The sequence below is a fragment of the Lissotriton vulgaris genome, chromosome 2_1 (genome assembly GCF_964263255.1).
Source record: "Lissotriton vulgaris chromosome 2_1, aLisVul1.2, whole genome shotgun sequence".
NCBI lineage: Eukaryota > Metazoa > Chordata > Amphibia > Caudata > Salamandridae > Lissotriton > Lissotriton vulgaris.
The window spans coordinates 341,824,641-341,845,313 of NC_141687.1; the positions used below are offsets into that span (position 1 = coordinate 341,824,641).

Sequence of the window (20,673 nt, forward strand, 5' to 3'; positions counted from 1 at the left end):
TGGTAGAGAATGCAAAAGAGTGAGTTAAATGTTAAAGGCACAGGGAAGGGATCTGATAACCAAGCACTGTCCCGGGTAGGTAGGTAAAGGTTCTTGAATTCAATAGAGAGTGATACACATTTTCTGAATAGAGAAATTGGATTATAAGCCTCTGAAGAGTAAGATTTGAAATTCTATTTTAATTTATTCTGGTAATAGTAAGTGTAGACTCAGAGGCATAGTCATTAATGCAAGGCATATACTGTCTTTTACTTTATTAAACAAAGTAAAATCATTTTAAGTGTGTTTTTAGGATTTGTTTATACATGGTACTGAGTGTCAAGGGTAGCACTGGAAAGGATTATAGCTGTTCTGTACAATACGTTTTAGACCTGCTTATGTCTCAGATGTGTACATTGAGAAGGGTTTCTAGAGATCAGATTGTGTCTGCAGGCTTATGTGCAGGGAAATATGAGGAATAGGTAGAGAGCCAAGTGCAGGCTGAATGTTTGTGCAACAGCATTTATAAGGAAAGCTGGACTATATGGCAGCTCATGTGTTAAATTAGGTAAATACTGTGGCTGATGATATTTTCAGTTTAGGGGGGTTAAGCCTAAACATTTCAAAATATCTTAACTGTAAAAACAATACTTTTAACACTCGTTTATTGCATAGTAAAATATAAATTAAATCAAATGTCGTTCATATGAAATTTAATTAAAATATTTTAAAAACCTACATTTAGGTAAATTAATAGATTTTAAAAAATCACAGTCAAAAAGGTTATGTAATTGATGTTAAATTTTACATTACAAAAGATGTATACGGAAACATATATAATTAATGTATTGGATTGTTACAATATTAAAGCAATAATTCATTAAATATCAATGTTTACTTTTTACTTCTTGCAACAGTAATAAAACACACACATAAGAATTAAAAAAATCAAAATACAACAAAACACAAACAAGGTGAAAAAAGTGTGCTATACATTGACATTTAGAATTGTCTAAATATTTGAAAGAAAACGTGTGGATGGTGAGATGTGAAAGTGCATGAATTAAAGGAGGTTCAGATTTACTATTCTAACTACAGGCAATGAAACATTGAGGGAAGTGCATATATTTTGGGAGTAACATACTTACTATTCTATTTTCAGTCACACTTACACTGGGAAAAGTGCATACATCGTGAGGTGGTCAGAATTAAACACAGGTCTGAGCATAGTGTGCTCTTGCACAATTACTGGAGTGGAGTAAAACGTATTTGGTTTGTGTTAATGAGATAAAACCTTTAAGTATTGGTTGGTTACAGTGTTAACAAGTGACCGTGTATTCAGTATATTGATCAACAAGAGTTTACCTGTGGGAAGCAGATACATTAAATTGTTGCACAAAGACACCACCAAGCTAATTTTATATCTTTACTGCACTTTCTTTCAGTGATCAAAAAGCATATTGAGATATCATTTCTTTTTTATGTGTGCATTGTCTTCCCCTCCCTTATGCACCACCCCAGGCCTTGGTCTGCGCAAGGGTGTATTGTAAGCAAGCCCAAAGAAGAATGTCACAACTTTGTGAGTGAGGGCAGTATTTTCTTACGGTATACAGACAAAATATTGAGTACAAAATATCGAATTACACAAATATCGACTTCAAAATATAGAATGGACAAAATATCGAATGGACAGAATATAGTCATTAAAAATATTGTTTTTACGGTAAGTAATGTAATATCGATTTTTATAAACATAGAAAGTCAAAATATCGAAGTATATAATATAGGTTATTAAAATTATTGAATTTTTTATAATTTCGACTTTTTTAAAGTGTTTTGTATGTTAGTATATGTGTGCAAAGTGTATATTTTTTTGTAATTTATTTTAAGTTATTAATTTTATGTTATTTAATTCTGTAGTGGGTTGTGGGTTTATAGGGGAATAGGGTGGGAAGTAATTTAATTATAATTAATTAAATATGTTAATGTATTTATTGGTATTTATTTTGAATGAATTGTTAATTAATTTTTAATTGGTAATTAAATAATTCTTAATTGGTAATTCATTTTTATTAATTGATTAATTGTAAATTGGTAATTAATTTGTATTAATAGTTAATGAATTTTAATAATTAATATATATTTTTAATTGATTAATTAATATATTGCATTCAATTGGTATTTAAATTAATTTTTTATTGGTATTGATATTAATTTATATTTATTAATATATTAAATATTTACTTTCTCTACTGTTAAGCTCACTAGAGTGGGAATAGTAAGTTTTACCCCTACGCTATCCAACGCTTTCCCTACTGTTGCACTCTCTGGAGTGGGAATAGTACATTTTACCCCTACGCTATCCAACACTTTCCCTACTGTTGCACTCACTGGAGTGGGAATAGTAATTTTTACCCATACGCTATCCAACGCTTTCCCTACTGTTGCACTCACTGGAGTGGTAATAGTAATTTTTACTCATACGCTATCCAACGCTTTCCCTACTGTTCCACTCTCTGGAGTGGGAATAGTAATTTTGACCCCTACGCTATCCAACGCTTTCCCCACTGTTGCACTCACTGGAGCGGGAATAGTAATTTTTACCCCTACGCTATCCAACGCTTTCCCTACTGTTGCACCCTCTGGAGTGGGAATAGTAATTTTTACTCGTACGCTATCCAAAGCTTTCCCTACTGTTGCACTCTCTGGAGTGGAAATAGTAATTTTTACCCATACGCTATCCAACGCTTTCCCTACTGTTGCACCCTCTGGAGTGGGAATAGTAATTTGTACAGCTACGCTATCCAGCGCTTTCCCTACTGTTGCACCCTTTGGAGTGGGAATAGTAATTTTTACCCATACGCTATCCAACGCTTTCCCTACTGTTGCACCCTCTGGAGTGGGAATAGTAATTTTTACCCCTACGCTATCCAATGCTTTCCCTACTGTTGCACTCTCTAGAGTGGGAATAATAATTTTTACCCCTACGCTATCCAACGCTTTCCCTACTGTTGCACTCTCTGGAGTGGGAATAGTAATTTTTACCCCTACACTATCTAATGTTTACCCTACTGTTGCAGTTGCTGGAGTGGTAATAGTAAATTTTAACCACTTGCTATGCTACAGTAAAAATATTGTATATGTTTAACTAATATTATGTTAATATATATATGTATGTGTATTTTTAACTTAAATAATTATTTAATAATGTTGAAGGTATTTAAGTATTTTTAAGTATGTTTTAATTAATTATAGTTATTATTTCATTAATTTTAAATTATTTGTAAGTTATTGTAATAAATTCGATATTTTTATTAAGTATATATATTTATTCGATATTTTTGATTCAATATTTTTGTACTTACCTGTTTGTAGATAGGATTTTGATATTTTGTCTTTCTATATTTTTACTTCGAAATTTTTTTCGTCTATATTTTTGTATTCGATATTTTTTCAGTGATCCTTTTCTTACAGAGCATGTGCCACTTTTTCAACACTGCTCGCTACTTCTCCTGATGTGTTAGTGCTAAATGATTGGGGAGGCTGGAATAGAGAGATTTGCCTCTCACCCCTTCATACTGTGTAAAACTACTTAATAGGAAGACAAATACTGGCAAGTGAAGGGGAAATATTGGAACCACCGGATTACAAAATGTAATATACTAAGGAGTGGTTGGATTTAGGATCTCCGTGGCCCCTTACAATCTGTGATGTCATCAGGTTTATGCTGAATTTCTGCAGAAGCAATTAACTTATAGCTCTTTCAGCACTCTCGCCCTATAAGGTACACAGAAGTTTTGGAAGCTACGTAAGAGTTATTCTCCTCAGGGGGACCACCTCAGTAATGGAACTTGGCAAAGGGCCCCATGCTCTTTGAGTTCCTGCCCCACCTTGTCTATGGGATTGCAGAGACTCCTGTGGAGCTGTGACTGGGAATGGGGAATAGGACTCAAATCCCTGCAAAATATTGCATTAAACTAATGCCACACTCTTGTATTGTGATGACATCTGTGTTGTGCATGCTCCTATAAACAACTTGCTTGTATACTACTCAAACTACACAGCGGGGGCGTATTTTCATTCAGAGCATAGACTCCCCCAATACTGCAGAGATGGAGAATGATGTAGACTACTTCAAAACAGCATAGTCATAGCTGGTACCTTGAAAATAGCTTCTGCTGTTTGCTGTGCCGATTAACCCTAAATAATGGGGCCTGTGTGGGGTGACAAGCAGTTGAGGTCATACACAAGAATGGGTTTTGGACCAATAATGGGCAATGATGTAAAAGGAGAATGGCCCTTGAATGGACCATGGTGTGGTAAGGGCATGGTCAGGACATGGGGGTATCTTATAGTGGCAGAGCTAGAGCTAGAAGTGGAGAAGGTCTTGTGGCACTTACGCATTTAATGGTTGATGCATTTCACCCACTGAGCTATTTAACAACATCAACCATTGTTTGATTGGAGTCTGAATATGTAGAGATTGAGTAAGTGCTGTCTATTTTATATAAGGGCACTCACAGCAACATATTACATGGAATTGAGACATTTAGTGGCTGTACCTTGGAATATGCTCTTTCAGAATCTTTAAAGTAATGCAATAAATAGAGATACATTACTGAACTGTCACACCGTAGAGAAGGAGTTGGCATCACTTATCAGTCAACAGCAAAAAATTAGAGATAAGATATTTTCTCTTGGTGTAGACATTTTTTTTTCAGATGCTTAATTCAGACTTGGTTAGCAGTTCTTTGCAGTAGAAAAAGTTTGCATGACACAATACTTTTATTCTCTCTTCTAATTTTTAGCTCTGATTGTCATACCTCCTGGGCTTTTCTGATTCCCAATGCCTGTGTACCAAACATGATTGAAAGCTGCTTGTCATTTTTGTTTAATTCTGAGTTTTGACCAACCAGTGCCTGCCATATGTAATAACATGCACAACTCTGAACAAGTACAAGTGTTACAATGTACTCATGACTGCACTAACTACACCTTCACTGATGAACAAGCTCACCTTTCCATTTTTTTACACAGATCAATGTAGCCTGGAATTTTCTTTTCATGTGCTTGGTAAATACATACTGCAGTACCCTACCCCATATTTTTTAGCATCAGGCCACACACAGTTTTAGCTGTTGATGCGAGTATTCGTTCTTAATATATGGGCCACTGCATTTCATGGATGGTAAAACTGTGCCATTGACTTTATATTATGACTTTGGTAATGTGACAAAGTAGTTTCTTACTGCACACACCACTAGTGTAGATCTATCAGCAGCAGCTTCTCTAGGCATGGGAGCATGGGAGGGGGTTTATATTGAAGACTCACAACCCTCTATTTGCACTCACCCCGCCCCCTCAAACAGACATAGGTTCTCCCTGCATTACTCTCCACAGATCTATTCATAAAATGGCATGCTGGCCTTGTCAGTGCTTGTTCTTTGATTTCTAGATGCCCTCTTTTTCATTTTATGCATATTTGCCACATCACACTGGTTTAGAGACATATGCAAAAAGGTACAAGCAGCTGCAGTAGCTGAACAAGGCGCCTACTCCATGTCCTGTCTGAGAACCTACTGGTGGGTCCTTGCCTGCACTCTGAGTGTCTGTTGTACTTAAAGTTCTCAAATGCAGAGTCCCATCCATTCAGAGGAAAGGAGGCATGGAACTTCAAATTTAAAGAAGACAGGGGTACTAGAGGACTATGGAATAGTACACAACACATCTTCTATCAGTGAGAAATGACATGCCGTACCCAGTGGTCCTCCTTCCTATGTGGAGGTCATCCCTAGAGGACAAATGGAAAAAAGGCTAATGATCCTTTGGAAGATGAAAACACATGGCCAATTCCCAAGTCCCCAATCTCACTATATATAACAACTTATTCAAATGATAGATTAGTGAACAGTCCAGGGTATATATCACCCAGGAGAAGAAGGCCTTTTGGAGATTACACCTTTCTAACCAGTGCAGTATTGGTTCAAGTCCACCTTCATTCTGAGGTGCCAGACAACCATTTATATGGGGAATTGAGGTCTTTCATGTGTGGTGCAATTTGAAAGAATAAGGGCCTGATTTAGAGTTCGGTGGGTGGGTTGCTCCATCATAAATGTGACAGATATTCTGTCCACCGCGAGTCCCATAGTCTATATTGCACTCGTAGTACGGTTAACGTGATATCTGTAACATTTGTGGCAGAGTAACTTGTCCATCAAATTCTAAATCAGGCCCTAAATTGCAACACACTCTGGCATACAGCAGCCATGTTCCTGGCTTGCACCAGAACATACAGCCACTGACCTGCTGTGGAGACCCATCTTTTGAGTTCCACACTGGTCAATGTGGGGTTGGGGCTAGACTGAAACAGGGAGTCAAGCAAGTCTTTTTTTGGGGGGATAGCTACATGTTAAGTCCAAGGGTTAAAAGGTCCATGCTGCTCTTCCTCCTTCTATCCAGTGGTTAACTTGTACTGACCTTCTTTCTAGAAGGTAGGGGAGAGGCAAAAGGCTAGCAAGTTACTGAGAGAGAGACTAGTGTGTCTCAGTGAAACATTCCAGTCTGTTCAAAGTGCCTGTGGTGCCGTACTAACAAACCAAGGCTTCCTCTTCCAGAACAATGAGGCCAAATGTCATGATAACTACAGAAAGAAAATATATCAGTTCAATGATCATTCATTGAGAGAATCTAATATCTATTGCATCATGAAAATCTATATTGACCAGTTGTGATATGATTTCAATTGGTATTCCTCCATCTTGAGTAAGGAGAGGGCAAAGCTAAAACTACTGTTGTCATGGCACCTGACTGACAGATCTTCAAGGGTCATGAACTTTGGTTGTTCTATGCTGAGGCAGCCAAGCTGAAGTCGGTGGACTTAAAAAGGAACTCCAAGATACTGATGTGCTCTACAGTGGGGAAAGTCAATGGAGCCCTCAATTAGATCACGGTGAACCGAAATGCCATACACCTAAATCACCTGAATTGTCCTGTAATTCAAGCACCATCAAAACAAAAACTATTTCAAAGTTTGATCATTTGATATGCAGGTGGCAGTTAACTATCTTTTGAAGCCCTGCAGGCAAAAAAGAGCATGAAAAGTGTATCTTGTTGGTACCTGCTTCCTTTGAAAGGCCACATTTGCATGATGGGACACGGATGTTAACAGAAGTAGGAAATCACAACTGTAAGGGCAGCCTTCCTTAACACACATTGCAAACGACCCCACCTCATTCAAAGGACTTAAGGCAAAAATACACAAATTGTGGTGGTTGTCCTTGAAGACCCAACTTGCTGGAACGATGTGTGACTGAAGGCTGAATCTTTGATGAGATCCACCAAATCAAGGGAATCTTTTGGATCTCCTTGAAAGATTTGAAAGTTTCCACAGATTGACTTTAACTTATTCTGACCAGTTCTACCTTCAACGAATTGAGGACCAGATGTAGGACGGCAAATACCGGTCGGTAACGGCCGATTTCGGCCGTTACCGACCGGTATTTGGGTTTTGACATGTAGGTGGCCTTAATTTTACCGATTCGGTAAATTTTCCGATTCTGTAAAATACCGAATATGTAAATTTACCGAATTGGTAAATACAGATGTAGGTGGCACTTTAAACAGTGCCACAGGCCATTACCGATTTGTTATTTACCACCAAATACTATTTGGTGGTAAATAACGAATATCAATCAATCAATCAATCAATCAAGAGTTTGTTAAAGCGCGACTACTCACCCGTGAGGGTCTCAAGGCGCTACCTGTGTACATGCACATCTGTGCATGTACACCTGTGCCATGTGACACACATACATGCCCTTAGGGCATGTATGTGTTCCAAATGGCATACAAGCCAAAATCATGGGTGCAACAGGGTGTCAAAGTGACACCCTGTTCCCCTTGACAATTCTGTATTTTTACCGAATTGGTATTTACCGATTCAGTAATTGCCATTGATTCCTATGGGCCTCAAGGCCCATAGGAATCAATGGCAATTACTGAATCGGTAAATACCGATTTACCTATTCAGTAATTGCCATTGATTCCTATGGGCCTAGGCCCATAGGAATCAATGGCAATTACTGAATCGGTAAATACCGATTCTGTAATTGCCGAATCCTATCGATTCGGTAGAAAATACCGAATTTTTAGCTACATCTCATTTACCGAATCTAGAATACCGAATCGGTAAAATTCGGTATTTTAGAGCCGGTAAATGAGGATTACCTACATCGGGCCCAAGGTGCTTCAGTAGTACTAGACTGTCTCAATACCTTTCTCCAGCTGTGCAAAGTTTTGTTGGTTTTGAATCCGAGCCCTGGGTCAGCACATACTTTTCCACTTACAAAAGCTCTTCGTACAGGAGGAGGTACTTCAATGGGAACATTGCAGTAAGATGAGATGAGAATGTGATATCAAATTCAATAGGCAAAGTACCCAGAGAGGAACAATATATTTAAAAATATAGAAAAATTCACACAACATGTTAAAGAAATCCTTATTTGCTAACTTCATCAGTCCACTCTCTAGAGTAATAAGAAACACCCTGAAATTGTCTCATTCTTGATATGTAGGACTGTACAAAATATCAATGACAATGACATAGCCGCCTTGTACTTTTAATGATAATGTCCAATGTTTTACACAGATTCTTCAAATTGCACGAGCGGAAATGCGAGCCCATTGCCATGACGGTACCACGGAAGGTGAGCTATATGTGAAGGGGGTTGGAGAAAACTAAGGCTAATTTGATGTCACCAAAGTTATGGGAAGTTGTTGCCTTATACCATTATGTGAATGTTAGCCCAGATTTCTATATCTTACACTGGCTTCGAACTGGGCTATCAGTAATGCTGTAAATGAACACTGTCCATGAGACTTGACTTTCAGAGCAATAAACAGACTGTTCAATGTGTACAAGTAACATTGTGTTAGAACTTTAATTGAACATGTGATATTGCCCTTTCAATAGTAAGCTGCAGGCAGAGCAGACTCATTTCTGATTTTTTATGTATTAGCTTTGGCCCTGCAGCTTACTATTGAAAGGGCAATATCACATGTTCAATTAAAGCTTTGGCCCTGCAAGCAACCATGATGCATGTGTCATGAATTTAAGAGCAGAGACAGGTTGGCCTATTGGAAGATCTGATGGATCCAGTAGCGGGTGGCAGAGAATTAGGGTGGAGGGTGGGGGTATGGGGGACAAAAAAAAATACCAGTTCCACCGGCTGCGTCTCTCCTCCGCTTCTCGAGTCCCAGAACCAGGAAGCACCCAGGCTCCCCATAGTCAATCACAATGCTGCAATGTAGCATTGTGATTTGGCTCTGTGGCACTGTGGATTGCAGTGGGGTACTTAGGCTGCATGCCGCCCATGGCAGCCCTGCATTTGTCGTCCGCAGTGGGTGAATGGAAGAGTGGGGTGCTGGGGATTCCCGCCGCACCTTAACGGCCGCAGGTAAGAGCGGGGTAGGTTACAGCCTCCAAAACCTGTGCTGCCCGGGGCAGACTGCTCCCCCACTCCACCCTCCCCTGCTACGTAACTGATGGATCAGCGCTCAGATGGGAAATGGGGGCTTGGGCATGTTCCCATATAGGCTGTGTAATGCAGCCTGGTGGGGAACATGCAAAGTATGCATGACTGCAATCATGGGTACTTGGAGTGCGCAAACTACTCCTCCTTTTGTGACTCCAGCACCACCCCGTCCTAACCCAGCCCCAAAGAGCAGTGGGGCGACGCTCCTCCACCTTAGCAGAGGAGACGCCCCTGGATGGATCAGTTTATTTGAAAAGCCAGCACTACTGGGGAAGATTCAATCCCATGTCATGCCAGAACAAAAAGACCTAGATCTGCTGACTCTCAAAAAGCATTGACTCACTGCGAGTCTTTTGATTTTCTAATAATACGGTCTACTTGTGTACATAATGTGTTATAACATCATAAGTCTCATGCGTTATAAAACGTAAACACTTGATGGACTAGGCAGAAGCCTTAGACACACAGAAGTGTCTGGAATACTCAATAGCTCACTGCAAGGTAAGGTGCTGACCTGAGATGAAGTCCAGATAATTGCTTGTAAAAAATATCTAGCTGTGGGAGTGTGGGTGGGTGTATGAGAGAATGCGAGGGGTTGATCTGAGCCTATCCAGTTCCAAGATGGCAGTGATTTCTGTGTGTTCCTGATCAATGCCCGATCTCAAATCTGCTATTTCTTCCGAGGATGTCCTGAGACCATTGGAATTGTAGAGGTAGTGGGGGAAACTGTTTCCAGAAATTTGAGGGCTATAGATGGCAGGGACCTCTCAAGCCCCCATGTCCACCCAGTCCGTAGAGGTATCAGGAGGTGGTGGTGGCACCAGATAGTGGGCCGTCTTTTGGAGTTGGTGTCAATGGCATCCTGGGAGCGCAGATTTGTTTGGAGCTGCCAGGTGCATAAAAGGTTGGGGGAGTGGAGCCTTGAGCGCTGGGCAGTATCAATGGCATCCAGAGTGCTAAGTGGAAAGACCATTTCAACTGAGGAGACAGCGTTTTAACTCCTGGTGATCTACAATTGGCCTAAAATTATTAATGCTGCAAGATGACCTGACAATTATTACAAATGCAGTTACATTTGTGCCAGAAAATCATGAGGGCTTGTGACGTAAATTACATGTATGGTGTGGGAGAATAAACAGGCATGAAGCAGACTACAGATCTTAGAGTGCGAAACAAAGGCTGTTCTGAATTTACTATGGGTTAAGGCCAGAAAACAGAGGGCATCACGTTGTTGGACTAAACAATTAGTGGCTTGACAACCTGTGCAAGGTGACTCATTTGAGGGTTCTCAGGCTCCCCACAGAGATCCAAGTTAAGTCATTCATAAAGGAAATGTGAAAAATATTTGACGTTGACACTGGCACTGACATCTGAGGCAGCAAAATAACAGTGAGGAACACCTTTGGGCTGCCCGGTGGCCTCTCATTTCAATTCCGAACAATTCAGAAGGAGATGACGCGATGATGGTCATTTTGATGTCTGCCGAAAGAAGGGACAAAGTACTTGGGTTCCAGAATAGGGAGATACTTCAGCCATGCTTCACCATGAAGTCCCAGAAAGATACACACAGGGTAGTTTGGCTTCTGTAAATTCCCACTGGATTCATACAAGACGTTTTTTGTAAAACGTATCTACTGATGTTACATGGTGGATATTCATTGCTCTGGGAATGTTTTGGTAGGGCAATTAACTATGGCCCTACCACAACAGAGCTAGGGCAGAGGTAGTGTGATGGGTGGAGGAGGGCATATGATGCTCTGAGTACCACCAAGGTTTTAATCGCCTTTGCTTTGTTTCTCTTCTTTCTCATCTACATTCTTTGAGGCTCATAGAGAGTTCTTGATATCATTAAATGGGTAAATGACGGACAATACTTCTATCATTTGAATGTATTAAGTTATTCTCTTGTTGAATTGGTAATGTGAGGGAGTTAGGTGCTCCTGACATCTGATATACTTTTCATGAGCAGATTTTGTTTACTTTGTTTAATGAAAAGATTGAGACCGAATGAAACCTCTTGCTGTAATATTACAGAACCTACAATTACTAATTTCTCCCACAGCAGCACAGATATAACTCTAAAAATGTGCTCTAACGAAGAAAGAGAATTTGTGTATGAGATGGGTATTTAGTTCCTCCTACTCTTGTCACCGTTTCTTACCCTAATTTTACTTTTTTTTAGCTGAGGAATAGGAAGTTAGAGATGGGTCTGGAATTAGTCCAGATTTTAGGGTCTGTATTTTCTCTTTCAGGAGGGAAATGACAGTAACATGCTTCATAGGGTCAGACTATTTTGCATACAGCCAGGTTCTAAGCTGGGATGGTGCAGTGAGCTAAAAAACAGTGTTGGATCTAGCCCTGATCTCTTGACTGGGTGAGAGTATTCTGCTTAATTCAGAAACTCTGTCCATCACCACCCCTCGTTGTTTAATTATTTTGTCCACCATAAGCGTGGAAGGGTATACTCAGATGTGAGTCCCTTGCTCATTGCACCATCAGGATTCAAGCAAGCCGGGCCGAAGACGGCTGTAATGCCAGAAACCGGTCCCCGGAAGCTTGTTTCCTTCCCAGTGAAAGAATTGGCTTTGTAGTTTTGTTTGCCCTGTTCCCATCATGCACTGGGACAGGAACAGACTAATTTGCATACAGCCAGGTTCTAAGCTGGGATGGTGCAGTGAGCTAAAAAACAGTGTTGGATCTAGCCCTGATCTCTTGACTGGGTGAGAGTATTCTGCTTAATTCAGAAACTCTGTCCATCACCACCCCTTGCCAGATAAGAGGGAGACATGTATAAGATTCATTACGTGCATGGAAAGAGGATGGAGGAGTTGTGAAAGGAAAGCAACTGAACATGGGTCCATTGGTGAATTGGACACTTTTATTGCATCTGGCCAGACGTGGATCCAGTGCACCCGGCTGCCACTAGAATTAAGCTATACCCGACTAAAGAGCACATTTAATGGCGAAACCAGCCCTGGGTTGCTTGTGTTCTGGTTCAGGGAGGGCCTGGCCTGGAGAAGGGTCAAGACTGATTTGGAAATGACTGAGTCCAAACTAAGGTGTTATGGTGTGCATAATGACATTGAAATGGGATACAGCCCGAATAATAACCAATGGCTGAGAAAAATTCAAGCATTCCATCCATCACATTTTTTAATACTTTTTTGAATACTTAATTCTGGGCAGCTTTAGCGTTTCATCAGTCTCAAGAGGCTTGAGAGAGATGAAAGTGGGTATGAGCTTAGGTAGTCCATTGATTTGGTAGGTGCAAGGTTTGGAAATGTTGGTGAGAGGATCATGGTTATTGCCGATTGTGGGTTTGAATAACTCAAATTCGTCTTCACGGTGTTGTTGAGCAGCACATGACTTGACAATAGGAAAAGAAAGGCAGTATAATGCAGGGATTGATACAGCAACATGGGAAGCAGACAACCTTGCTATGTATTCAGCGACAGAAACAGCGAGCATGAGGCAAATCTTGCCGTACCAACCAAATTGTATGACCACCTTGGGTATTCATGTATTTACTGAGAATCTAAAGCCGAATATAAAGAAAACCCATCTTGTTGAAAGACGTAGAACAACTCAAAGGAATTCTAAAGAGATTTAAATCTGAGAGTGCAGCAGGACCTAACGGAATACCAAATGCTTTATTCCAAGATGTAATCTACTGGGCACAATATTTGATCACAATGTTCAACCATCTTTATCACTCAAATTGGTTACCAGTCTTAGACAGGCCACATCTTCCATCCTTTTAAAAAAAATTGAAATCATGTGTAATCTCTAAATTATAGGCTCATAGCATTAATCGATGTTGAGGCCAAACGCTAAGCATCATGTCTTCTTCAATATTTAAAATTATGGGTAGAAGAAAAACAACTAATACCAATAATTCAGACAGGATTCAGAATAGGCATGGGGACATTAACACATTTAACATCTTTAACCCTCCTAATGGAGAAGGCCAAGCTACAAAAAATCACGATTATTTGCATGCTTCATAGACCTTAAGTCAGCCTTCGACTGTGTGCCCAGAGGTCAACTATGGAGAAAATTGGGGTCGGCCAAAAGATCTTTTAAGTTTGATTTTTGAATTACAGACAGAAACTTAGGAGACTGCAGACAAGTAACAAACAAAAATGCCTCAAACAAGGATGTGTTTTGGCTCCAAGTCTAATTCATTTATATCTTGCAGATTTAGGTGCCGCTTGGATTTGGACAACAGCCATCCGCCAACCTTTTGTTACAGAGAATTTGGGTTGCCTTCCAATATGCGGACTATATCGTCCTATTGGGTAAAACACTGATAGGCCTGCAATGGAGCATGGATGCTCACTCTAAAAAACAATATTGTCAAGCAAGGGCTTGAGTTAAATCTGAACAAAACCAAAGTGATTCAGTTGGTCAATTTTTTATTAAAAACTCACTCCTGGTTTTTGAAAGGGAAGAAAGTGGATGAAGTGCGCTCATATAAATATCTGTGATTCATTGTGGACCAGCAAATGACCGGAAACCCCCATTTTGTATCCATCCAGACCAAAGCACAAACGCTAACCTATGAATTAAAAACATTAAAACAGAAATTGAGCTGCCAGTCATTAATTCATCTACTCACGGTTATGGCAGCTTGGCTACTGCCATCGTTATCTTATGGCACAGAAATTATGCAGGGGCAGGAAATAGCCACGCCGAACAAGAGCCAAACGAAATCTACTGATCGGTACTCAATTTACACAAGTCAGCGTCATCGGCCCAAGTTCGCCTCGAGTTTGGCTTCAAGCATGTCAATGCAAAAGCGCATTTATAAAATTGTGCTGGAGATTGCGAGCTTCTGAAAGGGGATCCATTAATAATTTATGCTGGCGGGAAATCGAGGAACAGCAACTCAGCAACATAAAACGTTCTTGCGGAAGTCACTTAAAGCAGGCAATTAAGGATTTAGATATTCAAGAAGCACGGGTAGCAAACATGGGAAAAGCAGCATTTAATCAAGTACTAAATGCCTCCACTCGAATTGCATCTACTCTAACAGATAAGAAGGCACTCGTGCAAAGGAGACATGCCTGGATAGTGATAAACTCTTATTCTAACTTCTGCCTTCATGGGTATCTGGCAGAGCGTTTTTTAATTAGCACTAAAGCATCTATTCATGTTATTCCGTTTGGTAATATGGAGTCATAAGATTTTATTCCCTCTTGGAAAAATCTGTCGCAGAATCTAACCTGCAGACTTTGTGGATACAAACAAGAGGCACTAGCCCACATCTTATGTATCTGTCCAGTACCCTTGACGCAAAGGAAAATCCTTTTGAAAGCACTTTTCAGGAACATTGGAATACGCTCATGTAGGCAAGCTGTTATTATCTGGCTAAGGGGAATGTCAGTCCCCCTTGCTTGTAGGGGTGTAGAGTTTTTAACGCCATTATTAAAAGAAATGTCCAAAAAGAAGGAGTAAGGACAGACTGTACTTCTTAATTGCAAAACGCACTGGCACTTTAAACAGCAATACTTTGTTTTATGAACATCTTGGCCCAGTTTTTCATGTTTAGTGCTTGGAGGATTGGGGTTTAAAAGCATTTAATGGTCGTAAGAATCGTTGGTGGAGAGTTTTTACACTTTTTGAAGGTGCTTAAGTAAATTAACTAAGTTTAACAGTATGGACGGGTAAATCAGTTAGACAAAAAAATCAACGTGAGCTGAAGGATGACATTGCCTAAAGGTACAGCCCTAAACATTGTTTTTGTGAAACCTTACCCATCTGCTATATAAAGGAAGCATAGCATGACGAATATCCACACCTATGCCCCATCTTTAAATTGTTAAATATAAATAGAGGGGCATATTTACAATTACTGGCGCATCCCTGCAAAACAGTTCCCTGGCCTGAGAGCTCCTGACTGAGTTCTAGCGGGCCCCCTCCATGTACTTTTCAGGGCGATCCCTCAAGTTTTTGCTCCTAGCTATTGTGGTGTGGTAGAATTGTGGGTGATGGGTGTTTATGTTAGATTAGTCTAGCTGGTGGAGGTAAAATATCAGCCTGACCACAATTGTGGCGGTACCACTAAATGTGAGGTTTCGGTGTTATACGTGATTAGATACATAGGGTGTGTGGAGTGCTGTGTGCTGGGATGCTATCTATTAGAAGCCGAGGGCTGAATGTTTGCAAGAGGTCTGTAGAAGGTATGAAATCAAGCCTATCTACCCATACTTTGAAACCACTCATGATCACAACGTTAACAGCCTTCATGTGGAGTTATGGTGCCAATTCCAACTATGTATTCAGAAAATTAGGATTGTGTCCAGGTGAGGGAGTACAAGCGTGATGAGAGAACAGTTGGGATTAATGGAGAGGTGGTTAGCGACTAATAGGTTGCACCAGGAATGGCATTTCAGGTTGGTTCAGTGGCTTAGGCTACAACTACCCTTCCACCACGTTTGCCCTCTGTTCTGTAAAAAGATTTTTGAACCCAGGAGGAGAGGTTTGTCCAGGAGGTTATTGTATTGTCAACAAGCAATATCTTATTACGGTTGACAGTGGAATATTGGGGTCAAACAAGACTTTCACTGCTCACACTTGAAGACACCACCACTGTGTTGTCCCATAAATATGCCAAATATTAAACTGATCCACATGTCTGTTCCCTAGAGGAACACTACAGGGGATCACAGATTCCTTCCTGCATGTTCACTGAACAGGGACCTCACTTCACAACTCTGTGTGTTATTCTGCCATTTAACTAGCATCCAATGTCCTGTAACTTTTCACATATGGTGGCAATTACAGTTGGCTCCTTACATGAGCCAACCAAACTTCAGGACTGGATTTCGGCATGGCGGTACCTTCTGGCTACACAGTTTTTAGACAAGACAGGAGGCAAAAAAAAGGGGGAGGTCTTGCTATGATATATAAAGATAATCTCTCAGCCTCCTTTGAATACGTCCCTTCCAATCAATCAATCAATCAACAGAATTTGTGTAGCGCGCTACTCACCCGTAGGGTCTCAAGGCGCTGCTACTCACCCGTAGGGTCTCAAGGCGCTGTACAAGGACTGTGAGGCCTTATCCTTTAGCTTTAAAATAGCCAACTGTCTTGTATTCAAAGGTATATTGGTATATCGTCCACCAGGGGAAAAGAAAAATTAGTTCCTTGCTTTCCTGAACACACTTGAAACGTGTGGGCTGGAGAACAATTTCACAATACTAGGTGACTTTAATTTTCATCTAGATGTTGACACGGACCCAAATACGATCTCACTACTTGACACTTTGACACTTGCTGGGCTAAACCAAGGGGTGAAAGGCCCCACACATCTGGCCGCCACACCTTGGATGGGATTTTCCCCAACCATGATGCACTCGAGATCAAGCTAACTCTACCATTAAATTGGACTGATCATAGGACTATTATTTTCAAGCTTGATGAATCCCTCAAGGTCCTACCTAGGCTACCCGACCAGACAGCTAAGTCATATCTTAATTGAAAACAGGTAGATAACAACCAACTTAATTTCCAGCTCACTCAATTACTCACCACAGGATCATTAGAACCAGTACAGGCCTCTATCCACTTCAATAATTGACTTACAACAACTGCCAATCGGATAGCCCCTCTAAAAAAATCCTCCAGGAACAGGACCACTCCATCTGCCCCCTGGTTTTCGGACACTCTTAGACTTAAAAAACAAGAGTGCAGAAGACAGGAGAGATGCTGGAGAATAATCTATGATGAACAGGAATTGGTAAACACTTTTAGCAGACTATAAAAAACTAATCCTGTCAGAAAAGGCTTCCTATTTTTTAAAACAAATCAGAGAGGCTGAAGATTCTTCCAAAGAGCTCTTTCAGGTGGTAACCAAACTTTCTTCACCCCCGAAAGAAAAGGAAGAGATAACTCTCAGAAATTCTGTGATGCCCTCGCCCAGCATTTCCAACACAAAGTGGAGCACATCTTCATCACTTTTGGCAATGAGGCAAGCTTGTTAAATCACAACACATCAAGTGTCTCACATTAAACTGCCCCTATCATTGCAGAATTCACAGCAGTAACTGCTGAGTAGACAATTGCTCTTATCTCCAAAATAAGATCAGGATCTCCTCATGATCCATTACTTCCATTGATTGTTAAACAAGACCCCGAAATCCTTGGAATTAGCCTTACGGCAATTTTCAATTCCATGTTCTCCAAAGATGTCTTCCCCTCCATATGGAAGAGAGCCTCTACTCCTTTTGAAAAACGCTAACCTGGATGCACTATACCCAGGCAACTATAGGTCCATAACTCACCTCCCAGTTCCAGCCAAATTGACTGAAAAGGTCATGAACAACCAGCTTGCTTCATATTGACGTGAACACAACTTACTGGATGAGGCGCAATTTGGATTCAGGGCAGAACATAGCACTGAACGGCACTAATAAAGGCAACAGAATAAATAAGAACAGTATTAGATACAGGGGGCGGTGCAGCACTTGTCCTGCTTGACCTGTCGGAGACCTTCGACATGGTAGACCATAAAACTCTGTTAAAAACTTTAAATTGCTTTCGTGTTCTGTTCTGGGTTGATGGCTGCGGTGCTTGGCCTCTTTTCGCATAGTGGCGTGTGACAGGGTAGATGATTGGTGTAGCAAAATCGGACAGGACGGTCTACAAAAGGTATAACATGGACACTTACGTAGACAGGACAATACAGTCGTACAGGCCAATACAGACAGACCCCTCACCTCCTCCCTCCCCTCCCCTCCCTGAGCTAGAGCCTCTTACTGTAGACGTGCAAGGGCAAGATCCCCCCCACCCCGCCCTTTCCCCGGGATATATTGGCTTGCTATGGTGGTTATATTTTACTTTAGACTATGCTTCTGACATTTAGACACATATGTTTCGGATGTTTATCTAGTTCGCTACCCTCTTTGTTGTAAGTAGAAAGTTAATAACAAGGTCATCTAGCCGGTCGTGGCTCTTTTCTCGCCAGTGCTCAAAGGGTCTGGGCGCTCCTCTTTGGTTCCACGGTTCTGACCTCCAAAACCATGTCATGCTGTCTTCGGAATGGTCGATTTACCGTATTTTATGCTTTGGCATGTTCATGAGGCAGACTTTGATATCTTGAGGTATCTTGAGGTATATATGTTGTCCCTTAAAGTTACTTCATTCAGAGTTCCTGTTTCCAGCTATGGACCATATAGGCTGATCCTGAGTGTCTGTCATTTTCCTCCCTTTTCTTTTCTCCTCTCCTTGCAGCTCCTTCCTACTCCGTCGCAAGATCTGGTGACGCGCTCCTCTTGCTCGACGCCAACGCTGTAGTCTCCATTTCCTGTTCGACTGGCCTGAGCAGATATCTTAATAGTTCCATTGGGTCTTCAAATGTGTGCGATCTCCCTCTGCTGTTTATTCTAGTTTAGTGGGGCCAGCGAAGGAGATCATGATGTTTTCTTTCCTTAATTTGTCTCTCTGGGCTAGAAATCCTTTTCTTATGTCTACTGTGGTCTTCGAGTAGTCCTGTGAAAGGAGTATTTTGTTGCCATTCCAATGTTGGTTTGGGTTTTTCCTTGCTACTCCAAAAATGGCATCTGTGTGATGTGAGCGTAGCGTTTTGCAGATTATATGTCTCAGGCCCGATCTGTTTGTTAGTTTGAAGGCAGGCAATATGTATTCTAATTTCTAATTTAAAATATTTCTAGAGCGCAGCGTACACCTTGCGGTTCCTTGGCGCTAGGGGGATCGGCAACTGAGGAAAAAAGACCAGGAAAAGATAAAGGGGGTATTGAGAGAGTTTAAGTGGGGAAGGCCTGGCTGAAGAGGAACGTTTTCAGATCTCTACGAAAGGGGAGATACTGGGTGGCAGAGCGGAGGTGATCAGGGAGTGAGTTCCAGAAAGTTGGAGCCAGGTTGGAGAAATTGGCCCCGCCCCACTTTTTACGAGTGAAGCGAGGGATCTGAAGGAGGGACTTGGAGGAAGACCGAAGTTCTCTTGCAGGTACATAGGGATTGATTAATGAGGAGATGAAAGCGGGGGCAGTGCCCTGGCGGGCCTGGAAGACCATGCAGCCTATCTTAAAGAGGGAACGTTCTTTTACAGGGAGCCAGTGAAGCTCCCTGAGAAGAGGGGTGGAATGGTGATAACGAGGGAGGCCGTACACCAGCCGGGCTGCCTGGTTCTGGATAGTCTGGAGTCTACGCAAACTGTACGCGGGGATGCCATGGTAGAGAGCGTTTGCGTAGTCCAGTCGCGATATCACTAGTGCGGCCATGATGATCTTAAGTGCCTGGGGGGAAAAGAAACGGGAAACAGTGCGGATGGTGCGGAGAGTGAGTAAGCAGGAGGATACCACGGAATTAATTTGTGAATGGAGGGTGAGCTGGTTGTTTATTTTGACACCGAGTGTTTTGACCGTGGTGGAGGGGGTCGGTGCGGGACCAAGAGAGGGGGGCCAGAAGAGAGAGTTCCAGGGGCTGGACGAACCACCAGTGAGAATCAGCTCGGTTTTATCCGGGTTCAGCTTGAGGTGGTTGTGGTTCATCCAGTCCCTGATGAATGTCATAGTTGACTGGAAGTTAGAGACAGAGAGAGGAGAAAGGGACAGATCAAAGATGAGCTGGAGGTCATCCGCGTAATTATAGACGGTGACCTATATGTATGCTCTGTCTAGCTTAAAGGGGTTATCGAATTTGAGATTTGTGAGCTTTGGTATGAGGTCCTGTATGAGTGCCACGCATGAGCCCGCTTTTTCCTCCTCTCCTTCTGGTATTCCTAGGATTCTTATATTTTTTTTTTCTGCTGCGGTCCTCAAATTCCACTGCTTGTTTTTGGAGGACTGTTGTCGACTTGGTTAACGTTACGATCGCCTTGTTTGTGAGACAGCCCCCGTCTTCTATATCACTCACCCGCTGATCCACCAGTGATAATCTGTTGTTTGCTGCGTGGATGTCTGCTCTGACTGCCGCCAGTTCAAGCTGGATTGCGTCTGTGGTTTGCTTGGTTGTATTTGGTAGGTCGTGAACTAAAGTATACTGTTCAGTGTGTTATTGATGTCAGGTTTGTGCTTGATGGGGGACTCCGCATGACCTTCTGGTTTTTTTTTTTCGGTAGCTGAGTGTTTTCGCCATCTTTGCCAGCCATGTTTGTTAGCCCTCTTTTTGCTTGGTGAAGCTCAAATCTCCTGCTCCT

The 20,673-nt window shown here is 41.5% G+C and overlaps 1 protein-coding gene across 1 annotated transcript in view; it reads left to right on the forward strand.

The window, feature by feature from the left end:
• CORO6 (coronin 6) overlaps positions 1-20,673 on the forward strand; it is a 443,661-nt gene that overhangs the window by 414,231 nt on the left and 8,757 nt on the right. Inside the window, exon 9 of the mRNA XM_086955093.1 lies at positions 8,627-8,684. Coding sequence (XP_086811219.1) covers positions 8,627-8,684 — 58 coding nt within the window. The remainder of the gene's footprint in view (positions 1-8,626; positions 8,685-20,673) is intronic.